This window comes from Ceratina calcarata, unplaced genomic scaffold (genome assembly GCF_001652005.2).
Source record: "Ceratina calcarata isolate Rehan_Ccalc_2016 unplaced genomic scaffold, ASM165200v1 scaffold321.2, whole genome shotgun sequence".
Lineage (NCBI taxonomy): Eukaryota > Metazoa > Arthropoda > Insecta > Hymenoptera > Apidae > Ceratina > Ceratina calcarata.
Window position 1 is genome coordinate 79,657 of NW_017154760.1, and position 23,796 is coordinate 103,452.

General features: G+C 42.2%; 6 protein-coding genes across 14 annotated transcripts; 1 reads left to right on the plus strand and 5 right to left on the minus strand.

Annotated features, from left to right (window-relative positions):
* Positions 1-24: 24 nt before the first annotated feature.
* On the minus strand, positions 25-3,407 carry LOC108624618 (uncharacterized). 2 transcript variants are annotated; one of them, XM_018024024.2, is made up of 6 exons: positions 3,317-3,407; positions 2,573-3,232; positions 1,169-1,491; positions 774-1,089; positions 522-659; positions 25-446 (listed from the first exon to the last, which is right to left on the minus strand). In XM_018024024.2, exons 3-6 carry the CDS (start codon positions 1,443-1,445, stop codon positions 308-310), a joined length of 870 nt encoding a protein of 289 aa, XP_017879513.1. In that variant the 5' UTR covers positions 1,446-1,491; positions 2,573-3,232; positions 3,317-3,407; the 3' UTR covers positions 25-307. The 2 variants fall into 2 exon arrangements, with proteins under 2 accessions (XP_017879513.1, XP_026669075.1); XM_026813274.1 differs by lacking the exons at positions 2,573-3,232; positions 3,317-3,407 and adding an exon at positions 2,301-2,514.
* LOC108624649 (homeobox protein TGIF2) lies at positions 3,264-16,197 on the minus strand. 7 transcript variants are annotated; one of them, XM_026813269.1, is made up of 7 exons: positions 16,097-16,197; positions 15,638-15,739; positions 8,300-8,420; positions 7,916-8,184; positions 7,589-7,830; positions 7,335-7,508; positions 3,264-7,261 (listed from the first exon to the last, which is right to left on the minus strand). In XM_026813269.1, exons 3-7 carry the CDS (start codon positions 8,322-8,324, stop codon positions 7,003-7,005), a joined length of 969 nt encoding a protein of 322 aa, XP_026669070.1. In that variant the 5' UTR covers positions 8,325-8,420; positions 15,638-15,739; positions 16,097-16,197; the 3' UTR covers positions 3,264-7,002. The 7 variants fall into 7 exon arrangements, with proteins under 7 accessions (XP_026669070.1, XP_026669074.1, XP_026669073.1 ...); XM_026813273.1 differs by lacking the exon at positions 8,300-8,420; XM_026813272.1 differs by lacking the exons at positions 15,638-15,739; positions 16,097-16,197 and adding an exon at positions 9,931-10,182.
* A 432-nt stretch (positions 16,198-16,629) lies between these two features.
* On the minus strand, positions 16,630-17,318 carry ND-15 (NADH dehydrogenase (ubiquinone) 15 kDa subunit). Of its 2 annotated transcripts, none has more exons than XM_018024086.2 (2): positions 17,208-17,318; positions 16,630-17,061 (listed from the first exon to the last, which is right to left on the minus strand). In XM_018024086.2, exon 2 carries the CDS (start codon positions 17,041-17,043, stop codon positions 16,708-16,710), a length of 336 nt encoding a protein of 111 aa, XP_017879575.1. In that variant the 5' UTR covers positions 17,044-17,061; positions 17,208-17,318; the 3' UTR covers positions 16,630-16,707. The 2 variants fall into 2 exon arrangements, with proteins under 2 accessions (XP_017879575.1, XP_017879576.1); XM_018024087.2 differs by having other exon boundaries at positions 16,630-17,072; positions 17,208-17,316.
* Positions 17,319-17,408: 90 nt separating this feature from the next.
* On the minus strand, positions 17,409-19,041 carry Ctu2 (Cytosolic thiouridylase subunit 2). Its single transcript, XM_018024078.2, has 3 exons — positions 18,936-19,041; positions 18,578-18,876; positions 17,409-18,507 (listed from the first exon to the last, which is right to left on the minus strand). Exons 1-3 carry the CDS (start codon positions 18,986-18,988, stop codon positions 17,450-17,452), a joined length of 1,410 nt encoding a protein of 469 aa, XP_017879567.1. The 5' UTR covers positions 18,989-19,041; the 3' UTR covers positions 17,409-17,449.
* mRpL17 (mitochondrial ribosomal protein L17) lies at positions 19,038-20,022 on the plus strand. The gene is made up of 3 exons (XM_018024084.2): positions 19,038-19,464; positions 19,538-19,748; positions 19,821-20,022. Exons 1-3 carry the CDS (start codon positions 19,267-19,269, stop codon positions 19,952-19,954), a joined length of 543 nt encoding a protein of 180 aa, XP_017879573.1. The 5' UTR covers positions 19,038-19,266; the 3' UTR covers positions 19,955-20,022.
* Positions 19,944-21,962, minus strand: BckdhA (Branched chain keto acid dehydrogenase E1 subunit alpha). Its single transcript, XM_018024080.2, has 8 exons — positions 21,745-21,962; positions 21,496-21,675; positions 21,230-21,425; positions 21,003-21,164; positions 20,794-20,938; positions 20,530-20,733; positions 20,201-20,464; positions 19,944-20,131 (listed from the first exon to the last, which is right to left on the minus strand). The coding sequence occupies exons 1-8, from the start codon at positions 21,805-21,807 to the stop codon at positions 20,050-20,052; spliced, it is 1,296 nt and encodes a 431-aa protein (XP_017879569.1). The 5' UTR covers positions 21,808-21,962; the 3' UTR covers positions 19,944-20,049.
* Positions 21,963-23,796: the final 1,834 nt, after the last annotated feature.

The following is a 23,796-nucleotide window of genomic DNA, read 5'->3' on the forward strand; positions in this document are numbered from 1 at the left end:
GTATACATGATTTTGTAACTTGTATTATAAAATTGACTACTGTCTCAAATTACGATATATGTATAAATAATGTACACAGTAAGAAATGATCTTGACTTAATTATTATTTCGTGCAACTAATCTTTTACGACAAATAAATTACTAAACTTAGTATGGCGACGAAGGAATTTGCACGCGTATGCACGCGAGCGATGCAGGCCACCTTAGCAGGCCAACGAAGCGTAAGATGCAATTACATCCCATTTGGTTTCGTATCGGATCGGTAGCGGAGTCTCTCCCGCATTAATAGAATCGTTACGAAGTTTAATTACATAAACGGATGCATCGTGTGTTTGAAGTTCTCCGTTTTTCTTCTCGCCCGGTCCATCGTCTCGACCGAGGGAAAATATTTGCTCCTCTTTTGGTCTACGTCATCGGATTCTCCGGAGTCGTGCACCGCGTCTTCTCTATAAAAGAACAGATGGATCTCGTTTGCGAGCGATCTTTCGCTGTAACGTAATCATATAAGTTTTTGTATTTACGTGTATTTATTCTCCGATGGAAGGAATAAAGATTTTGGACAGTCTTTAAAATAAGGCCAGCACTCGCCGTGAAACTTTCCTCTATTCTCAGCTTCTACGTATTCTTTTAAAATATTAGCAAACGGCGATTTGCTAGCGCTGTAAGAATAAGATTACAGTCAACGCGATTTTGGTAGAAAATATGAACACTGCAGATAGTGCGTAAAAATCCGCAGTCTAATTATAAACGAAAGCAGAAAAGAGGATGCGTACGTGAAAAACAGTTTCAGCATTTCTCCGATCAGACCGAAATTGTTTAACGGATGTCCTTGTACTTCGCAGATCGCTCTCAATAGACAGGCTTTTCCGTTCAGACCGAAATTCGCGAGCATATCTTCCGCGGTGCCGTAAAGTAAAGCCCTTTCGCCTCCGTACAGCGCATTTTCCGGTAATTCTCGCTTGCTAACTCGTTTTACGAACGTCGCGATAAAGTCCGCAGCGTTTGAGCCCTGCTCCCTGGCATCGAACGCTGACGGTAGAACACCGTAAGGGTTCTCGTTATCAGTCAAACCGAGTTTGTCGAAGTCAACTGGAATATTTGAAAAACGATAAGTGGTAGGACGAAAATGTGCGGATGCCCATGCGAGAGATCTCCGGCGTTTACTCACTGGTGAAAGGAAGACTGATGGTCATATTACTGAGAAAACCGTAGGGAGGATATCTAACGAACGGTAACGCCAAAGTTGGAGTTATCGTCATTATCGTGCCTGGTGGCAAAGCTATCCGACCGTCGTTAGTTATCCAAAACAATCTTTTCTGTCGGTGGTGAGAGAACGAGTGTTCATTGGCGCCGCTGTCAACTCTGTCGCCTGTGTTATGACCCATCGAACATTGTACAAATAGAATTACTCCAAGGAACACGAGCATGCTTCTTCTCTCTCTCATTTTTAGCACTTTTTTTAGTCCACGGACTAATCGATCATTCGTGAACCTGTTCAAACATTCGAATGGTATTTGTTATACGAAGCATTGAGGAGATACGAAGTTTCACCCTCGCGAACCGGTTGAATGGAAGGAGGAACCAAGGAACGGTTCGTGTTTTCGCATCGGTAGCTAGAAAATGCGGGACAAAGCGAAACCCGGTTAAAACCTGGTGCGTACGATAGACGGGAAAGATCGCGAATTAAGAAGACTCCCGTTAGGTGTGTGTATCGACGAAAAAATCTCGGATGCGTTTGTATGCACGACACGTGACGATGTAGGGCAATAAACGCAAACACGCAGCAAGCGCGAAAATTTTGTACCAAACCTTTCAACAATAATGAGTAATTAATCACTTCACGTAACGTTACGTCGAGTTTCAAATTTCCGTAAGGGATGTAAACGTTTCTGTTTCACGACTCATTTGCTACTTAAAATATTCTTGAACTGGCAGATCTTCACTGCCGCAGACGTGGTAAGTACTGTAATTTTTCTATCGGTAGTTTTCGTATCGAACAAAAATGCGACCGGTTAAAGCGGGATCGGACAACCGGGAATCCAACTGTTTCCAGGACGCACGCGCGTATTCGTCGGGGTTACGTTTTTTGAATCCGAACGACCATTTACGTTCGACGAAAAATCGAGTGTGAACAAAAAAACTGGGTCGAAACTGAAATTCAAACGAGACATAGGCAACGTACTCGTGTATGTACCATAGCCGACTATCGCAAGGCTGTATTGACATTCCGCGGTCAGCGTTGATACGTGCATCGAAATCAGAATCGAAACTTGAATCAAGCAATCACCTCGCGTACATACCTGCGTACGTTTTTTCGTCCGCACCGTTAAGCCCCGAATTTGAACGAAATTAGGTCGCCGCTTTACTAGAATTTTTCTATTTCACAGTACGATCGTTCACCGTTTTGTTACTCCTTACAGCCCTTTTACCCTTACATCGTACATTTTCGTACTAAAGCGTACGAACTTATAAAGGAAAAGTGTTAACGCTTACACATAGAACGAGCAACTCCGGAATTAATTAAGATTAAAATTAGCAAGGAAAAGTAATGAATCACTTCTCGCGTGCGTACCTTCAGTTTATAGCAGACACGATGTGCGTCTCGTGGAGGTGCGTTACTCATCGGAGCACGGTCGTTGTACTATAACTGGGCTAATTTTGATGCACGTTGATCAACAGGGCTACGGTATAATTGCACCCATCCTCGCAGTTCCTTTTCCGTTATCAAAAACAACAATTCTCCAGAGTATTCGATTTGCTACTCAATCCTCCTCTTCTATTGTATCTTTCAAGCGTTCATCATGTTTTTTGAACGAACCCACGAATCGGACGACCTCCGCACGTACAATTTCGTATCGTGTGTCAACGTAACGTCGTGTAGATTTAAAACTGAGCGAATTAACCCGCGTGTTGTCGCGTAGATTTCATGGTATCGTCTTGCCTACCGCAGAAGGCAGTCGGCACTCGCTTCGGGCTCGGACTGATCGGTAATCCGTTCGCTCCTCATTTTACCAGCCACCTTATCCTCCGTTACATTACTTACTTCCCACTCACGCGTATTTCTTCCTTGCTCTTGACTTTCGTTTCCATCATTTTATTATGCGGCATCGCGCGCTCCGGCTTAAACCTTCTCACGATTACTCGACGTACTTCCACCTGTCGCGCGTTTAATACTTCTGTTTGGTCGATAACGCAAACGAAACGATCGACAGGCATTTTCCTTCTTCGCGTTCTTACAAAGTAAACGAAATAAACGTGGATGATAAAATTGATAACATATTTAATTTATTTTACAAAATTACCAATCGGACATTACATTACTCGGAAGTTAAATCGGGCGACCCTTTAAATTCGAAGAAGTAAGGCCGTCGGCTCTGATTCCCTTGGATCTCCGTCCGAAGGCAGAGATAACGGAGAACCGTCTCCACGTTCGGTGGAACACCGTTTGAAAGAAGGGCGGGCACCCTGATAAGTCGAGCAAGTATGTTTCAAGGTTGACATGATATGTACGCGTGTAGCACGCACCTGGCAGATTATAATGTGCACGCGGAAAGAGAAAGTTAAGGAAGAAGAAAAAAAAAAACCGGAAGGAAACAAAACAATGCGCACTACTGCGATACTAAAAATAATATTAACTCCGAAAAAAATGCTTCCTTTCGAAAAATCAGTTTCCCTTTCGCGGAGGGACGTAAAATCTTCTAGCAATCATTAATCCTTCCCCCTCGCAAACCCCACGCGAGAAAATTCTATGTATACGCTTCTGTTTTTTTTTAACGCTAAAATTCACTAACAGGAAAACGCCAACTATATGGTTTTTTTATTTCGTTTACCTTATATCTCAAGTTTCTCAAAATCGTAAATACATTAGAAATAAATTCGACGAATTCGGCGAAGGTCCCGAGACTATTTATCCGTTAAATATTCTACTCGTCGGTACGATGCATTTAGAACATTCTAACAAGGCACACTTATTGCTTTTATAATTATGCGTTTCGATAACGATTTGGCGCTTCTCATACATGCATTCGTCATCCATCCATACCCCCCTCCCCCCATTGTTCCCCTTTGCCTCCGATAAGTGAAACGGTTTCAAACAGTTTAGTTAGGAACTATTGAAGATATACATTTCGTTACCTGAACAATTGATCGGCTCGACTGTCGTTTTCTTTTTTTCTCCCCCTTCCTATTTTTTTATCAACAGGCAAGAAAGTACGAAACGTGCAGAGCTAAACCGCGATTCCATCACTCGTGGAACGACAAACGGATTCGGGCATTTTCAGAATGTAACCTCGTTCGATACAATACACTTGTCACGTATGCGCACACATCGTTTAGAATTTTCATAATTCGCCGTCTTCGTCTTCGTCATCGTCGCGCCTCGTCATTGTGATCGTACACGCTGTTCTTCCTGCGACCGGAGTCCCGCTGATCAAACTTATCACTTTCACAGGCTCGTCTTCTGTCGGAGAGAGAGATCTATCCTTAGACTAACGTTTAAACTATTTTCCTAAGAGTCCGTTTAACAAGCTGGCCTGGCGACCGTACCGCGGTTTAAAAATAAATTTCAATCGAAATATTTTGTACATACGAAGAACATGATTTTCATCTGAACACCGTTTGGATCTAGCTCGCGTATCGATGCACTATGTTCAATTCGTGAACCACGTGCGTGGGGCGCACGCGGCTGCATCGATTCACGTTCACGTCTACATTCACACTTTTCGATATACGCAACAATTAACACTGTAATACACATCTGACAGGCACATTTTCCGAACGATTTATATGTATCTACTTCTCTTTCTCTCTCTCTCTCTCTCTAGCTTTCTCTGCAACGTACTATTATTTTTTTACCACCTTTTAATGAATTTTATCAAACGCTCGAGCACACAACAAACACAATAACTACCTACGTATTCGGCAAAAAGGACTTGTTTATGTGTAAGTAGTTATTTAAAGAACTTAATTATCTGAATATAACTAACGGTTAAGTCTTTGGCGTTTGTACCAATAGTTTTTCTACATTCGATTCGTGATCTTTTGTTTCTCATTATACTCTCTACGCGAACCTTTTCAAAATACGAGATTTCGTGTATAACGTACGTTGAATCATGTGGCTGTATCATTATAATCTAAATATACATACATACTTATCTCCTAGACATTTATCTCTCGATAGGCACATGTGCTTATCGTTAGTTTACTTTATGTACTTAACGTACTAATTATAAGCGCTGTTCATTTGTTTCGTGTATCGTCTTTTGTCTTCTGTTCTATTCTCTCAAAAAAAAAAAGAAAAAGAAAATGAAAAATGGTTTCTCTTTAGGAGGAACGCGATTATTCACGGGCAACGAACGGTCGAGCGATGTCATCAGATTTACAGTATTTGGTGGCCGTTCGGTTGCCAGAGGGAGAAAAGGGAGATGCTCTTATACACTTTCTGTAAACGTGTTAATATGTATACAAATCTCTCCTCGAGCAGTCTTATTCATCTAATATAAATGCGAGTATAAACGCCATTAAAAAAAAATCACAATTATTGTAAATTAGTACGTACTGTCCTCTGGCAGCAATGAATCGTAGAATGGATGCAAAGAAGAAAAAGAATACGCGCGAATTAATGCATTCGTGAGCCTAAGTACTGCGTAACTTCGAGACGTGGATGGAGAATCGATGCACAACCTATTGACGTCGTACGATCGTGTCATTAATGTAAACGAAAAAGAAAGTAATGTAGAAGAAAATAACTAAGTACAAGTAAACAACAGAACATTAAGGAAATGCTTTCAGTGTTCTTTGGCCAGTCTCTGGTTCAACACTTGCTTAGCAATGTATTTTTATCAATATATATTTTAACAATCCGAAGCAAATGTTTTACGAACGATTACGCGCGACCCGCGATCCTCTTCGATCGGAGAAACACGCGTAAATATGTATATGTTTTCTTTTTTTTTTCACTGTCACGTCGAACATATCCCGTTCTCCCTTTCTCCCTATGAATATCAGAAAACGCGCGACTGTAATATTCATCGAGATTTCACTGCAAGATACGATACACGGAAACGGAGAAGTTCAACGAAATTGACATGCAATTAGACTTTTCTCTCGTCACACTTACGATCGACCTGTCGGTCGGGTTTATATTATTTTGGCACTTGTTTGATCGTCAATCTCACGTTTTCTTTCTGTCCAACTAGTACCCCATCTGATACTAGAGCACGCTCATCGACGAAAATACGAACAACGAAATGGAAAGGCAACTCCCACTATATTATACTGAATCGTTCAAATGATTTGTCTTGTAACTATCCTCCCTTCCACCCTCGCGCACGCGAATATATGTATATATATACATATATATACACACACACACACACATATGTATATATATATTATATATATATATAGCATGTCTGTAACTGTGTATGTTTACTTTCTTTACAAGAAGGCAGGATACTCTGTTTGTGAAATGTATCCTCGAATCCGAAGAACTCTTGTTATTGCCTCGAAGAACACAATAAATACTGAAAAATTGCAATAGTACAATACAAACGTGTAATTTTGAGAGCTTTTTCGTTGTACGATTTCAAAACAGCGCACCCGTATTGTAAATTATCATTTTGAGAGCACTGTCATACGCAAGGTCGATTAACGATCTCGTTACTACACGTCCGGTCACCCCTCGAGCTTTACTGGTCTGACATTATTTCTTCATCGCGTGCATACGTATATGCGGAAGTTGACTAAAACCTTTACAAAGAAGAGCACATGTTACGAGTTTTGTTAATTTCTACCTCGTACAATCCCCCCGAAGCTACAAGAAAATTGTTTAAAAGTGAGAAGAACATCTGTCACCAGATAGGGGCTTAAAAAAAAAAAAAAAAACAATTCCACGACCGGCGACGAGAAAACGGCAATATTGTTTTGCATTCTTCGTAGGGTAATGGGAAACGAAAAATTAAGAAACGTGGATGTAAGCTACGAGAAACACTGCTGCTTTTGTTAAACCGGTACAGTCCCCTCCCGTTCTTTTTCCTGTTGTCGAACAGCGACAGCTGCCTCGACCAGCAAGTAAAGACATTTGAACTTGTCTTTATCCTCCTCGGGTGGTGTCGGAGGTGGTGTTTCGTCCGAATGAGGACTGTGAGCATTGCGTGTGTACATTTCGGTCTCGCGTTGAACGTCAGCAGTCTGGATGAGGTGCTGTCTGGGCGCGCTCCAGTACGCGGCTTCGTTCACCATCGAGGAATCGTCATCGTCCCTGAACAGGAGACATCGAGATCTTAATTAGTCGAATTGATATGTCAGATGACAAACGTCATGTGTATGCTTACCCTCGTCGCGCTGGATGAGCGATCGCGTCGTTGAACCCGGCGAGCTGACCGACGTTTTGTTCGATTTTAGTTTCCGTGTAAGGGTAAACTATTACGCTGGGCCACTGCGTCGACGGGCGTTCCTCCTCGCTGTGGGAACTACTCTCGTAATCGTTCGGGCTGTCCTCTTCGCTTCTGAGAACATATTTCAACAACTGATTTCGTTTCTGTTAATATATAACAGCGTATAACGCGAAGCTGGCGAAGCGACGAACCGGTATATCAATCCTGCGGGATCTTCGTAGTCGTGGTCTCTGCTACGTTTAGGAGCACTCATCCCAGCTAACGAATCCCAGGTCTGACTGGATCTCGTACCGAGGCCAGACGATTGTTGGTGACTACCCGCGGGCATCTTTTTACCTCTACGAGATATCGTGTACTGAAGAGGATCGTGGCCCTCTCTCCGGATCATTTCCGGCAGGATTCTCCGTCTGGCGTTTATGAACCAATTGCAAACCTGCGAAACGAGAACCGATCGATCGATGAAGTAATCGTGCGAGTAGTGGAGAATAGGAAATGCGAAATAAGAAGTATGCACTGACCTGCAGCACCGTCAAATTCGCTTCCTGACTGAGCGTCAGCTTCTCGCTGTCGCTCGGGTATGCGTTGTATCTGTGCTCGTAAAGCCATCGCTTTAGAATTTTCACCGAATGCTTTGGTAAGTTGCCCCGGCGTTTTCTCACGGAATGGGTGCCAGAGTGATGAAGTATCCCAGAGTGAACCTTGCCGCGCAGTGCGTTCGAATCGTGTTCCGTGTCGGAACCGCTTTGATCGTCGTCGGTACTACTGGACGAAGGAAAACGTTCCCTTGCTGAAACACGAATCAACGGTGACCGCATGAATTTTTATTTCCCCCTAACGCGCACGATTATCTCAAGCCACCGTCCTTCTCGATCGTGCCATTCGAATAACAGAGAATTTCGTACTTGCATGCATTACACACAGCATCATCTCCACTCAATTACATCGCGCGACTATGGTTCTACGAGCATTGTACTTTGAGACGTAGGTACAATGTTTTTTTTTCTACTGGGCATCGTCAGTGACCTGTAACAGTCACCGACAGTAAAATATGTATATTTAAATATATGAATTAAACAAGTGGAACGAGCGAACAATGAAGTTCACTTGATACGATTAAAAATTGTTTGCTCGTCAACTTTAAGCGTACGCTAGATACGCGGCCGTGACAATTGAATTCGAAAAGACTCGATAATATGACCAACTGCACGTGGAAATTGCATCATGCCAGACTCGATTTCGTTTCAAGAAATTTTTGTTCGCGCTTTTTCCTACGAGCGGAACTATCCGAATTTTCCGTTCCTTCGCGAACTTCTACGTCCGGAAATTGAATCTTCGATTCTGGTTAGTTTGCACCGGCGACTAATCTTAGCATTTGAATACGTAGTTACGTAAGGTCCAGTAACCCGACGGCACAAAATTAGGATCCAAGCTCCTCGCGGCTAGACGAAAACTATGACGACGTCGGAGTGTCACGATGGTGACGGCGGCGGCGGTGGCGGCGGTGAGAATGATAGGAATAGCGTTCGGCAAGAAAACTATGCCCTGAACATTATCAGCTCGGTGGGACGAATGGCTGGTCAAAGAGGAGGAAAGGAAAGAAAAGAAGACACCCGGCGACCTTAGTTCGGTACGAAACGGCATCGTCTCTTCCTCCATCGAGCTAAATATACAACGAGTTGCCAGCGACTTCACGTATGCACCATGCGTCCTACCGCCGTTAAAGTTATTCAACTATTTGACTTCTTAACCGACTAACGCCAGAACTAGCGAACGCGTTCGTAACAAATTAGTTTCTGAACTCTCGTCTCACTAGTTTCTGAACTTATGAGTCCAGCTGAGGAATATTCGACTAATTACTTAAACGGTAAGGTATCTTTTTACGAAGTTGCACATTAATGCACAATGACAGTCGGTGACACATCTGGAAGGTTTCCAAAACTAGCCGCATTACACGACAATACTTTCTCGCATTAATAAACGTTCCCTTTCGCTGACGTCGAAGCAAATTCGACACCGCGAGAATTGCCTGTAACCTTCGTGACATAAGCTTAGCCACGTAATGTCCGGTATATTTTGCATTGAATGCAACGACAAAAACATTAAAGACGCAAATAGGTGTAGATCTTGCGGTACTCCCACCATTAACCGATACGCACGAAACTCGGCACATTCTTGAACCTCAGTTAATTTTCGATTAAACAGTAATTCCTTGACAAACGTTCGAACGATCGTTACCGTCTCGCTATACGAATATTATGCGCTCGGTCATCGTATTTTACAGCATTGACAATTTCAGCTCAAGTTTATAGGGATTGATACGCGAACGTACAAACGTACACGTGTTCGTTCGCTATCTCGAAGATATTACTCGCTCCCCATCTCGCAAGTACCGTCTGTAAGCACATTCTTAGAGCCGTCGAATTTATGAAACACGAATGACGTAATTTCGTACACATACGCAACATGTGATCGGTTTCGAAACAATCGTCTTCGATATCTGCTCCTTCCGAAATTAAGTAATATCTCTTTTTACCGATACGCTGATTGCTCGCAGCATTGATCAGGAATATATCCACGTTTGCTCGTACTCTGCCAGCAAGCAACGAGCTACTGACGCACACGCGTTTAGAAAAAAAGAGATAGAGGAAAGAACAGGGAGAGTAGTGCAACAAATACCATTTTTCCTGCTGAACCCACGTCCCCGTTCGATTATCTAATATGCAAATCAACCGTTTCCAGTTCTTTTTATTTGCGACAGTCCTAATTGTCACCCTCGAGGGACAGGGCTCGGACGGTGACACTTCTCATGGCTTGTTAGCATAAAATTCAACGACCGTTATTTTCCTAGGCCTTGAGGGAATTCTATCGGCGATTCAATATTGAATCGATGATTATTGTCGGCCTTACCTGTCACAAACATGTTCGTATGCTGAGTAGGGGGCGAATTATCGTTACATGATATCGGCAACGACGATAACGGCGATACACCGCGACGGCAATCTACGTTCCGCGAACGTCGAGGAGGATGGTGATGATGATGATGATGATGATGCTGGGGTTCTTGATCGGTTTGATCGTCGTATCGATGATGTTTATGCCTGTGATGATGGCGATGGCGGTGATGGTGATGGTGGTGGTGGTGGTGATCGTTACGATGATGACGTCGATGACGATGACAATCTTGCTGCTTCTGTTGATGCTGATAATATTGGTTACGATATTGATGAACGTATGGTTGTTGTTGTTGTTGTTGTGTACCTGTCATTCTTTCGGTACTCTCTTTTCGTTCCAAGTGCATCGCGGCTGGCGGTAACATGACTTTCTCGTGATCAAGAGTGTACTCGGAAAGTTCGACACGCGTTGCGTAAACTCGAGCTTGAACGAACACCGAGATCTTCTTCAATCGAGCTTACTCCGTATCTGTTTCACGCATCTCTTTCATGCCTGCACGTTATCTCTCGTTCCCCGATTCTTTCCCCCGTTCACGTGCTACCGTATTCGACGACGTTTCCTTACGACAGTCAATCACCTTAAACGTCGTCGCTCTCCATTCGTTAAACGATACTGTCGCGATTGCATTGCCGATGGTCGTAATAAAAATAACCGATGACGATGAAACAGCTGCATTTGACCAAGTCGCAAAGGAACTCCTCTGTTTCCTTCTGTCAACTACTAACTGACTCCCCACCGACACTCTTTCAAAAAACTAGTTTAGCTTGCTCTACCGATTCGATTTCATGACTTTACTTTCTTTCTACCCGTTCCCCTGCAGCTGTGGCAGGAAGAGGTCTCATTTATTTACTATTTTTAACATCGTCTGCACAAGAATCGTCGGGCGAACGGCAACAGAAAAAAGAAAACAGACGAAAAACGGGAATGTCGCCCTCTGAATTTTACTCCGGCTCACTCGTGACTTTTCTAAACGATACGTGAGTATGTATATTCCCAATTTGAGAGAACCGATCACGCCCGGTGTCGCACGACGTTCACGACGCGACTGGGCCAACCATGTCGGAAGCCGGTTTGACACAGACATCTAACAAGAGGCGAACCAAACATGAGAATGAGCGTGCATGTGGGCAAAGTGGAGATGCCTCGCGCGCGCGCGCCAGCACGAGTTTCCCGCTTCTTGTCATCCCAGCCAATACAGTCCCTTCGTTTTCGCTCCCTCTCCGGCAACGTACGCATCTTTCCCGCCATATAATTCACGTGTGTATGCATTCGCGTACGTGAAATTCGTTCTACAGATATGTGGTAACGTTATCCCCCTACCACGCTGCGAATAAATAATATCTATTGGCGGGAAACGCGTTACACCATGGGAAACAATTGTGTAACTAAACGTTCGAATCGCTAAGACAGTCGACGCTTCTTGCTTGTGTACAGGTTTCGTTCGAGCAATTCGTTTTTAATACAGATTCAAATACAATCCAATTTCAACACGGTGACAGGTTAGTACTGTCTCATTATAAACCTTCCTCGCCCTCGCGACGGGAGATAAGTTTATAATTCTTATTATCTAATGCAAACACGAGGCCGGGAAGAAAATTTTACATCTTTATCGTACCGTATTTCAAAAAACCGTGGTGCTCAATGTTGTACTAAAAAGTTCAAGATACCAGAGGCGATAATGCATACGGTTCAGATAAGGTTAGGCCAGATAGAGCGTAATCTAAGAACAGTGAAACCGTTTGAATATACGGCTAATCGTACGTCAGTTCGATATGCAAGAAGAAAATATACAGGGTGTCTCAGAAAGAGTGTTAGAGTCGAAAAGGGGTGATTCTGGAGGTGTTTCTGAACAACAATTTGCTTTGGTAAAATGCAAAGTCAGCCATGGTTTTTGAATTATTAACGAAAAACACTGACCAATGAGAGCACGCGTAGGCCCTCCGCGCTGGCCGAGCCAATACTCCACTGGCTGAGCGCGGGCCCTACTCGTGCTCTCATCGGTCACTATTTTTCGTTAATAATTCAAAAACCATCCCTCACCCTGCATTTTGCCAAAGGAAATTGTTGTTCAGAAACAACTACAGAATAACTTCTCTTCGGCTCTAACATTTTTTTGGGACACTGTATATTATATATTTCCTCGCGCGGTTCTATCCATCTGCATAAGTAAAAAACCATCTCCTAACAGCTTCATCTTCGCCGTTATCGTTTATCCCCAAGAGTCGAAGATAACGCAAAACTTTTATCGTATCGCAACCCTTATTTTACAATCATTCAGTAATCATAGATACTTTTAACGCGATAACGTCGTTATCGTACGCGTTATTTACTTTCTCCCTTCGTTAGACGACCACCCAGCGCTCCTGTACATTAACATTGACAAAACTGCCTTTGATATTTCGACGATGAAATCCACGATGTATTTTTTAATTTAGAAAATAAGTCATTATATATGCGCACACCGATTTCTCCCTGTCGAAATTAAATTGCACAACGATTTTTGTTTAACTGTAATCGTCACAGATCCCGTTTAGTATCCAGTTCCTAATTGCCTTGCGAGCCATTGTTAGTTTCTTTAAACGGTTTAGGCAAATGTTCGATCGAACGAATTTGTGCCGCTTATTAGCTATCTGCCGCTAACGCAAACCAGTTGGACCTAAGGAAATTGACTTTGTTCCTCGCTAAAAGAAACACAGCGAGAGGGGAGCAACGTTTTCTTTTTTACACTCGCGATTAAGACGAAACGGTGAAAATGCCGAAATTCGGAATTTCTTTCAAAATTCGAATCGGAAGGACTGACGTGGATGTGTTTCAAGAGTAACGTAAGGGTAAATCTGCCGAATCTGCGACACGCAGAGAACAATCGATTCAAGAGGAGAGACGAACATTCCTCGTAGGTCAGCGAGCATAGAACGATTTTAGATACGGCCTTTGGGCTGCTCGTGTCTCGCGTCGTGGCATGCTTCGCGACTATTTCGTCCCAATAATCATTTACTATACATTTAATCGAGAACTAATAACGTAAGGAGCAATTCTCAACTGGGTTTAATCGAATATATCTCCCATAGATTAAAAAGTAACTTCCTTAGACATGCTTTAAATTTTATCAGCGACAATCGAGAGATTACATGGGATCGGTGTAACATTTCTTAACGACTCCTCATTTCGCCTACGATAGCCTCTATGCTCTCATGTTGTTTGAACGATAACCTTAGGCATACGCGTACGTAATCTAAACGGTGGAAGGGCTAAAAATGACGATATTTACAACAGATAATAACCATGTTGTGAATGAATCCACTGGTAGAACGATCGTTTCTGTGAGAGCTAATTCTGTCGTACAAAAACTAGTCCGAGATATTTTCTTATTACTTCGTAAAACAAGTATTTAGTAGAAAGAAATCTTGAAGAAATTAAAAACTGTATCATTGAAACGCGTAAATGGATTATTTTTCCATTAAATTTGTCGAGTCGAGCACGCGTGAACAAGTGTAGGAAGTCATCGAGAGCAACCGAGAGCCGACCAACGGCTGCACTACTAAATATTGGTTACGTAACAGGCCAAAGATACGATGACACGAAACCGCTCTACGTCTATTTTACAGAATACATTTCACTCTATCCCCGACGCACGTATTTATTCGCTCCATTGTTTGTCGAGCTGGTTCGTGCCTCAAACACGAGCCACGGTTCTATGGTGAAACGCGCTGTAAAAGGTATAAAAAGCAATGCCGCGAGAGGAATTTTAGCGTGCACCAAACGCAGCGATGTAACGCGATACAACAAGAAGAATTAGAAGCGATTCGTCGTTAAACGTGCGTACACGAACGTTTAGTATGTCGATCAAGGCCGGTATTTTAGGGCCCTCGATAGTTGCACGGCGGAATAACGTGAGATATATTTTTATCTCTTAAATTCCTGTAGGTACAACGGTTCATATTTGTTAGGGAGAAACCGATGCTCGTATTGATTGTAACCGGATATGTCGCAACAATTTCCATAAGAATCCGTATTAATTTTGCTAGCGGTACCATTGCTAGAGTACATAGTACCATTATTACTATTATTAGACGTGTTACACAATACTCTCGCGTCTTCTCAAACGAGTTTCGCTGGCCAATGACCAAAGCTAGATAATGTCATGTATCGCGACCCATTTACCGAGTTGCTAATCTTGAACTCTAATCCGAACTTGATTTTCCCAACTTATTAACTAAACATTTTCACCATTCGTATCGCACTCGATCACCAACTCAATCGTCGTCGCAATTACTTACTCGAGCTGAGATGATTTTCATTTTACAACGACTGCATTCTTTAATTCGATTTACTATAAGTAATTCGCTTCGTCTGTCGTACGAACTTCTGCGCTGCGGTGAAGTAAAAATTCATATATCTGCGCTTTTTCCTCATATCTTTCTTTATCTTCTATGTTACGTAACGCCAGCCAAAATATTCGTGCTCGCGGGTATATTTTTGTAATAACTAGGTATTTCATCGACTACTTTCTTGTAAACTTTTATCTATACATAAATTAAAATTCGAATTAGCTGACTAATATAATCAGGCTGCAAATATCTCACGTGGCTCGCACGTTTATAGAAAACACGTGACTCGGAAACGATCATAAATTTAAAGAGAGCGAACGAGTTATTCGATTTCGTTCATTTAATGAGAAGACGAAAACGAATGTAACGTTAGAAAATTTATCCTGAGAGAGAGAGAGAGAGAGAGAGAGAGAGAGAGAGAGAGAGAGAGAGAGAGACAGAGACAATCAAATTTTTGCAGTGTTAAAAAATAAATGAATCGATTTGTGGTCGGAGAGAATAAGCGCGCGTAAACATATTCGTACTACGTACTCACTGTACATACAAGCAAGTACGCGTGCACGCAAGACATTGTAGTAGTCAGGGTAAGGCGAGCAAGCAGTAAGCAGCGAGCGAGTGAGCAAGCGGTCAGACAGGCATGGATGGCACGACGGAAAAAGCAGAATGACAGTTGGTAATTATAACGAAGAGCGGATTCCGTGGGGTAAGCGTGGTGAGCCCCGTGGAAGCGAGTACCGCGGCGTGGCGCGCCACCACGTGCCTGACTAGCTAGCTGGTTTGCTGACTGAACGCTAGCTCGGTAGCCACGCGCTATAGCATTCTGGATGATGGCGTCTCGTAATTTTCAGCGAAACGTGAACGGGAGATTCGATTCCCGACCGATTAGTTAATTTCGATGACATTTGGATGACTGCGTTTGGAATCGCACACGTAATGAGTAACGAATTGATTTCCACTCACCGATCCGATGGTCCATAGCGAAGATACTTGAGGTAGAGAAAACGTGCACGCGGCGAGGCACCGTCCTCGTGGGCTTAAAGAGATCGTTCGATACTCGATCGACTGTTGGATAGAAACAAAAAGACTGTTAATGAACGTGGCGTTTGAAGAACGTTCGTGATCAGCCGAGGCACACTTGCACGCGGACGCTCTAAACGCGTAGAGCGGAAAATGATTGACAAAATATTTCGGTCTTCGTGGGGACGCGTGCATGGAAAAAATTGCATAATCGCGCGTACGCAGACCAGATTTTTGCCGGTCATCGAGTTTGAACGGACAAACGAGGTGGTACGGTAAACAACGTGAGGGGATGTGATCTGTCCATATCGTTGAACAATTAACACGCGGCGTGTGTCTCGTGGTTTCTTTCGTTCACACGTTTTCTCGGCCGACGGACCGATCAGACGTTCGACAACTCACCGGCGTATCTCTCTGTGGTTTCCTTGCGCTTCTTTCACTAACACAGCACTTTTCTGTCCGTACCGCTGCCCGTTACGATTAATTTCACGTTGCCTGTGACAGATAAACACTACGAATGCGGCGGGTTCTCGTAGCGTGTGCGCCAGCGTCAGTAAGATTGACAGTCGGCGCTGATGACAGACAGGTGCGCCCGCCTTCCGGCCTAACAAGTCGGCAACCTACCGTCCCGCTTACGTATCTTTCTGCTCGTTCGTTCGTTCGTTCGCATACCCGCGTCTACCCGCCTGCCCGTCTACCCGCCAAGGCACGTTGCGTTACACCGTTCATCCTCGTCTTCAACATTTTCCCGCCATCTGGCGACGCTCTATCTGAATTCCTACACTCGCATCGTACCGTTTCAATGATCGTACACTTCTTTTACCGAATGTAAACGTCAGTTAATTTGTTTCTTCAAGTACATTTTAGATGTACAGTAATCGAATTGAACTACGAGTAGACTAAAATAGGACAGGATTTACAGAGAGGAACAAACGTTTCTTCTCATCCTAATTTATTTCAGATTATTCTGTTATGCATCCACTTTTGACACTTACACAACTTTTACATCACTGTTAACGAATGAAAGCTAAGAATGGGGGCTTCTCATATTTTCTTTCTCCGTTTTCTACCTGCCGAGTCATCTCCCCGTATATTATGTCGTTCCTACTTCTGCGTTTTTCGCCTTTCAAACATTCGGAAAGATCGTGAATCATTGCTTCGCATTTAGTCTGTCCTCTGTAGAATCCATAAGCCTCGACGCATTCGGCCAATTGAAGCTCGAAATCTCTACAGAGACCGTCGTCTTGAACATGAACCGAGACTTTTATCATATCTGAAACCGGGCTTTCAATAAGAGCATTATGTCTGGCGTTAGGCAGTTGTGATTTAGGCAGTAGTCCTTCAGCCATTTCGATGAGATCTGTGAACTGTGAACAAACTGTATTTGCAACGATAGTTGTTTATTCGATAACAATACTACGATGTCACGTTGTAATAAAGACGGTCTATAACAATCAGAAAGAACTGCATATTTTTGAAGTCACTGTATTTTAATGTACGACAGAGAACATACCTAATGTGTACGCACAAAGCAAGTGAAATTTATTTGAAAAAAGTGATGATATTCGCCAGGAGACAGGTTAATGGAGATTCTACTGCGCTCACTACGGTTCGTTGCATAACAAACCTTCACTATCGACTATATTATATACTGCTAGTTCGAACACTTGTGGCTGAGATGGCGCTGCTGCTTCGGAGGATTCGAATTCGAAAATACTTGTATCATATTTTTTATTAAATTTCATTCTGTTTATATTACAACAAAAAGCCTGCTATCTTCTCTCGCAAATTTTCAATCTGTGCCCTTCGCTTTATCGAGTCAAGGATGAAACCTGGTAAACTGTTTGCTTGTTTTGAATCTAAGAAAATTAATTTACAACTGTAGCAGAGATATTTTCCAACGTCGAATTCGTTTTTAGGAGAATTACAGTTAATAGTACATCGACACTGAGATCCCTTCTGTTCTTTGATTTGTTCGTTAACTGTTTGTTCAAAAGTACATAAAGAATTCGTGCTGCTGTTTACGGAGAAGTCTTTTACTGTGGAGACTAATTTCGAAAATAGCTTCGCTTGTACAACTGAGACTTCTTCCGGCGAAGAATCTAAAGTTAATTCGCAGAGCACGCATTTGTTGTCATCAATCATCCCGTTAGCGTTTCCGTCATTCAGTTCCTCAATTTTTGCGGATATCTTTCCGCTGATACGATAGATCGTAGATACCGTGCCGTAACATTCCGAGTCTAATTTTTGAACGAATCTTTTCGCAATGCTTCTTATAGATGCGCGAAACGGAGACTTAGATTCGCGCGAGCTAAGAATCGGATGTAACTCGTAAAAATGTGCATAGCCAGCTATATCTTCTTCTGTAAAATCTCTGAGCGGTCTAAGTAACATCAGGTCGGAGTATCTCGTGTCCGAGAAAGCTACGTTAAAAGGCAATTGCGAACCTCTTCCGGTTGACACGTCTCCGAGAACTTTTATGGCGATATCAACAGATGTATCAGCGACGAAAATTTTACTGCACTCGAGTGTATAAGCCGCGGACACAAGTAATTTCTGTCTTAACTGTTTTAACAGTTCATCTCTTGCTGTATCGTTTTGCAAATCTTTGAAGATCTTTCGTAAAGCTTCATCCTCTTCCGTTACATTTATTTCTGAAGTATCTATCAAGTGAATCTTATCGTAAATGATATGTGCTATAGACTTTGACAAAGATATCGTATATACTGGAAATGGTAGAGTTTCAGCTTCTTTAGTTAATGCGTTTCTGATCTGTTGCCTTTCCTCAAGGCTTTGGCCCTTGATCATACCGTCTGCATTAAGAAAATGCAAATAAATCAAACAATAATGTACAAAGAACTATTTTTATCCTTTATATTTTACCATCTATGTGAAGAACTTTGTACTTCAGACTAAGTTTCTTAGACATTGATTCCCTCGTGGCGAGATGCAAGAGTACAGTGGAATTTACTTTTCCAGAATGACCTATAAGTACCCAATCATTCAGTTTCATCAATTTCGATTTACCGAGTGCCGCTTTGAACTTGTGCGTAGTCATCGTTAGAAAGCACGTCTTGCAATAATTATTTTTACTCCTCAACGAAATGTAGGTCTCTTGACAACCACACTTCTTACAGATTGGATTGCTGTCTGATACATGTGCAGTATCGATGACAGGGATTCTATAAAAATTCGTAGATGAATAAAATGTTCGATAATCAATAAGATCGAGCACACCCACATGTCTTCAATCGCTTCTTCTGCTTCGGAAATATCGTCGTTTAACGTACACATTCTGCTGATTTATCAGACTACTATTATGAGTTTAATTAACCTAGCTTCTACAGCTTGTGTACGCATCTGTATATTCGGATGACAATAATGTACTACAATCATACAATGTACTATTCGGTCTTACGCGTCTTACGACTCGTGAATCACGAGTGTTACTAAATGTGCATATCAGATTCGTTTAAAGTTATTTGTTCACTGAATGATCGGATGAAATCTGATAACATTCGACGAGGAAAATCTATTCAAATCTCTCGACTCTTTACTTAAATCTACGAAAAATGAATCAGGCGAACGTCGAGCATCTAGTGTCTAGGTTACGATATGGTTTTCGACCTGAGGCACGTAAATTAAAAAATTTCGACGGACCAGAAGGAAGAATAAGGAAGATACAAAAGACGTTGACTGCTGTTCTTAAATACGAAAGGATCGAATTGAATTATGCAAGAGCCGACGAAACTCGAGGTTATGTCGAACGAGTGGGTATCTTTTACTGTAATACTATTTTCGATATCTTTTACGAAATTGTAATATTTATCCCTTTTTATGCAGTTGATATCCGAAGCATTGCGTTATGGCCCTGAACACAAAGAAACTATGGAGCTCGCCTCATTTTGGATAAAGGAGAAACAACTTGTTCACAAGCTTTTTAAAGTGCTCGTACCAAGATACAAAGATTATACTACTTCTTATACGAAGCTGCACAATGCACCAATGATCTATCCTGGATATGCATATAAAAGAGCTGTTTTAGAATTGAAAGGTATGTTTCACTCTGTGTATATTTGTACAATTGTATGAATTTGAGAATTAAAAAGCTGATCTTTGACTTCAGGGAATGTGTATCCTAGCATCGAACAAGTGAATCCACATCAGCATGATTTAATTCACAATATGCTGCTTGATGCAGCTAGGAAGGAATACAGAATGGAGAAGTACAAGGAGATAGCTGAGAATATTAAGTTCTAAGACACGTCGTGTAAATGCTTTATTATTTAGTATGTATAATAAAACTTTATAAACTTATTGTTTCGTTACGATTATGGTGAGTTCATTACAGAGTATTATTGTTTCTCTTTGAAAAGATGTAGAGGATAATGTTTGCCAAATTCTGCGATATGACTTTCCATGGATTGCATCTGCTTACTGTAATGAAAGAAATGTTTACTACTGACGAAAGATTTGACGATGACTTTTAAGAACGTATAAACACACCATAAATGCTTCGGCATTGTATGATATACATCTGTGAACAATTCTTTCCAGCAAGGTTTGAGTTCTTTTTCCGCTTCCGCAAAAGCAAGTAGGACCGAACTTCTCACCGATTTATTTAACTCCTGGTCTCGCTGTTCGCACCATAATCCGACTGATTGCAAATAATCGCGGTATCTAATTACTGGTGAGGAACGATTCCATTGATCTATTTCGTCGGCCGAACGGTATGCAGTACTATCGTCCGAAGTACTATGATGACCGATTCTAAAGTACAAGAGACTGTCAGCTTAAATGTTTGAGCGAATACGAATGCAATGAGTTCTTTTTACCGATAAGTCATGGCTTCAATTAAGACGGGTCTCCCTTTATCGATACAAAAATTACGAGCAACTTTCGTCGCATGATACATAGCGAGAATATCATTGCCGTCTACACGTATCGTTTCTATCCCATAAGCCGGGCCTCTTGCCGCAATTCCATCCCCATTAAACTGCTCCACAGTAGGGGTCGAAATTGCATAGGCATTATTTCGACTAAAATCATACCGAGATTTTCACGTTCTATTTTAAAATTGACCCTACGATTAATTTTACCATATGAAAATAATCGGGCAGGACAAAGTTGCGGCGAAATTAAAAGCTGCGTGTGCATCCCCCTCACTAGCGGCACCATCGCCAAAATAACACATCACGCACGTTTTTTTCCCAGATCGCTTAAACGCATAGGCCGTACCTACAGCTGAGGATAGACAGCGGATAGTAAGGGACGATCGATTGCTTTCATTTATTATTTTTTAAACTACCTTGAGGCAACTGTGTCGTTAGAGGAGATGAAATAGTAACGAAGTTTAGCTTTCTTGATCCATAATGAACAGGCATTTGCCTTCCCTTCCCAGTGTCTCTATGATTGCCATAGCACTGATTCATAAACTCTACCAAAGTATATCCTCTCCAAAGCAAAACACCTGAGTATGTAAAATAATGTTGATTCCAATTCATTTTAGTTAACATTACAAATAGCGATCTATACCAGCTTCTCGGTACTGAGCATATATCATATCTTCTAATGTAGCAGCTGCTGCTGAACCAATTTGAGTTGCCTCTTCCCCTGTGTGAGTCATGTAAAACGATATACGACCTTGTCTCTGAGATTCATAGAGTATCTTGTCCATTACATTCAGTGTAATCATCTTACGATACATTCTAAGCAGAGTCTGCTCGTTCAACTTGAGTGAGACAGAAAGGATCATTGATACATTGCAATAGAAACCTGCATTTGCAAGTGGTATATCAAACCTCGAGATCCTTTGGTAATTGTACGTCTTTGGAAGATTTTAAAATTCTGTATGTAGGCAAAGGGTCGTAGGATTTTTCATTAAAAAATTTCAGCTCGCTTGTAAATGCAGTTTGTATTCCTAAGAAGCAAGGCTCGCTCGCAACGTTATCGGTTCTATTACTGTAGAACCGTTGATGTATCTGACAGAGGAAATAAAATGAATATCTGTTTTATATATTAATCTTTAGTTTTTTTTTCATTCTACTCACGCGGTTGAACGCATTTTTCAAATATATTCGATTACAGCGTTTGAAAAACATTCTTTCGATCATCGCTCGATGAATTACTTAATTGATACTGTTAATAGAGTTTCGACGATCGCAGTTGATCGCCCGTTTTACTTCTATATTTACGCAACGAGCGTATGCTAATCGTAAACAGAGGAAAGAGTAGTGGGTATTTCATTTTCATTGAATAAACAACAGCTGATTAAGCAGCACATACACACGTTCGAGAATTGTGTGTGTAGATAAGGCCGGACGTGCGCGAGTATTGAGTCCACGCGAGGCCAGTAAGTGGTGCCCTCATGCTCGAGCGCGCACTTCGTACAATTAGAAAGGCGAGGATATTAAATTTACCAACGTAATTCGAATTATCCTCCAGCAAATGACATTTAGCATATGTGAAATATGATCTAATTGCTAATACGATAATAATTCTACACGTTCCTTGCGTTCTTCGGGCAATTTTATAAGATTCAAGGATCGTGATCTCTGTTCCTTATTTCAAATTTTTTAAAAAGAAGACATGAGGTAGAAAATTGCGCGAAGCGAGTCAGAGAAAGGATGCACGGATGGTGCAAAAGCAGGACATCAGGATTTAGATTTTGGTATGCGTTATTTTATTTAAGAAAATTTGAAGAGAAGACAGAAAGCAAAGGAGTGCACGAAGCTAGTCAGGGCTAGGGAAAGGATGTACGGCTAGGTAAAACGGCGAGACGGTGCAAGCCAGGACATTGGGATGGACGAGAAGAGGTGAGGACGCGGGGGAGAACGACGAGATGCGACGAGGAGAAGGCGAGGCCGAGGTAACTCGGTGCAAGCGAATAATAGCCGAAACGACCCTGAAACCGAGGCCATCGTTGTTCGTTGGCCCGAACACGCGAGCACCTTCGTTTCTCTTTACTTTCGCGCGATTTTCTGCGCCGCGTAAACGCGACCGGCGCGGTAAATATTCGCGGACCCCATCGTTTCGTCCAAATCGCGTTGCATGCTTATGTTTCCCCTTCGTCCGTGACTTCGCTAAGAACGCGTTTCGGATCATTTCAAACGTTGGATTTCTGCGGGACATAGCGAACGTCGATAAAGCCAGCGAAGGATAGTTCTTTGCCCGAGTACCTGAGGGCGCAACACATGCCAAAAACGTTCTTCATGTTCGTCTGACGACGTGCATTTGATGAACGACTCTCAGGCGATGATATCTTATTTTCCGTATCAAATGCATTTATGTATCGGTCAGATTAGATGGAGATCATCGCATAAACATGGAAAATATTTGTACGAAGGCTATTAGAAATTGAACAACAAATAACCGTATGCAACTGGAGAACCGAAATTTTTACGAGCTATAGCAGAGGCGAATGAAAAGTGTTGGTGAAACTGTTGAAGAGGTTTGGGGAAGTAAACCGAGAACTGCGCCGGTCGAGGCGGCTGGCTGGCTGGAGGCGGAGAAGAAACCGAACGGAAACGACGCTACAACACAGAGAAACGTTCTTCTCTCCCCCTAGAAGCTGTTTGTAGCTTGTAACCGACCGGTTCTGCTCTAATTGCGTTTCCCGCGAGTACTTGGGGTCCCTTCGTTTTTCACGGTCCCTCCTTTCTCGTCCAAGTCGCCGCCGGCCAAACTAAAACCGAATTGATTTCGTATCGAATCCGGGGACACTCTCATGCATCAGCGGAAACGTTGCCCTTGTACCATACGATTCATCCTCCGACGTCCAAGATTAGACGCTCTTCCGCGAACGGAAAACATCCACTGGCTGATGGCTATCCGCGACTCTAAAGATGTATTGGCTATAAAATCAATACCAAAAGTTTACGTATCTTAGAAAAATGCATTTCCTATCATTAAAAATAGTGCACTTATCTTCTAATTTCGATATTTAATGAGTTAAGTATGATTATTTGGCATTTTATTGATGTTGAAAAAATCCGACCATCCCAGCGTCGAAACGGCGAACTTTTAGAAAAAAATTTCGTTTTTCCTCAATAACATCTAAACCGTTGAATCCACGGGAAAATTGCATAAGACCTTTCTTGTAG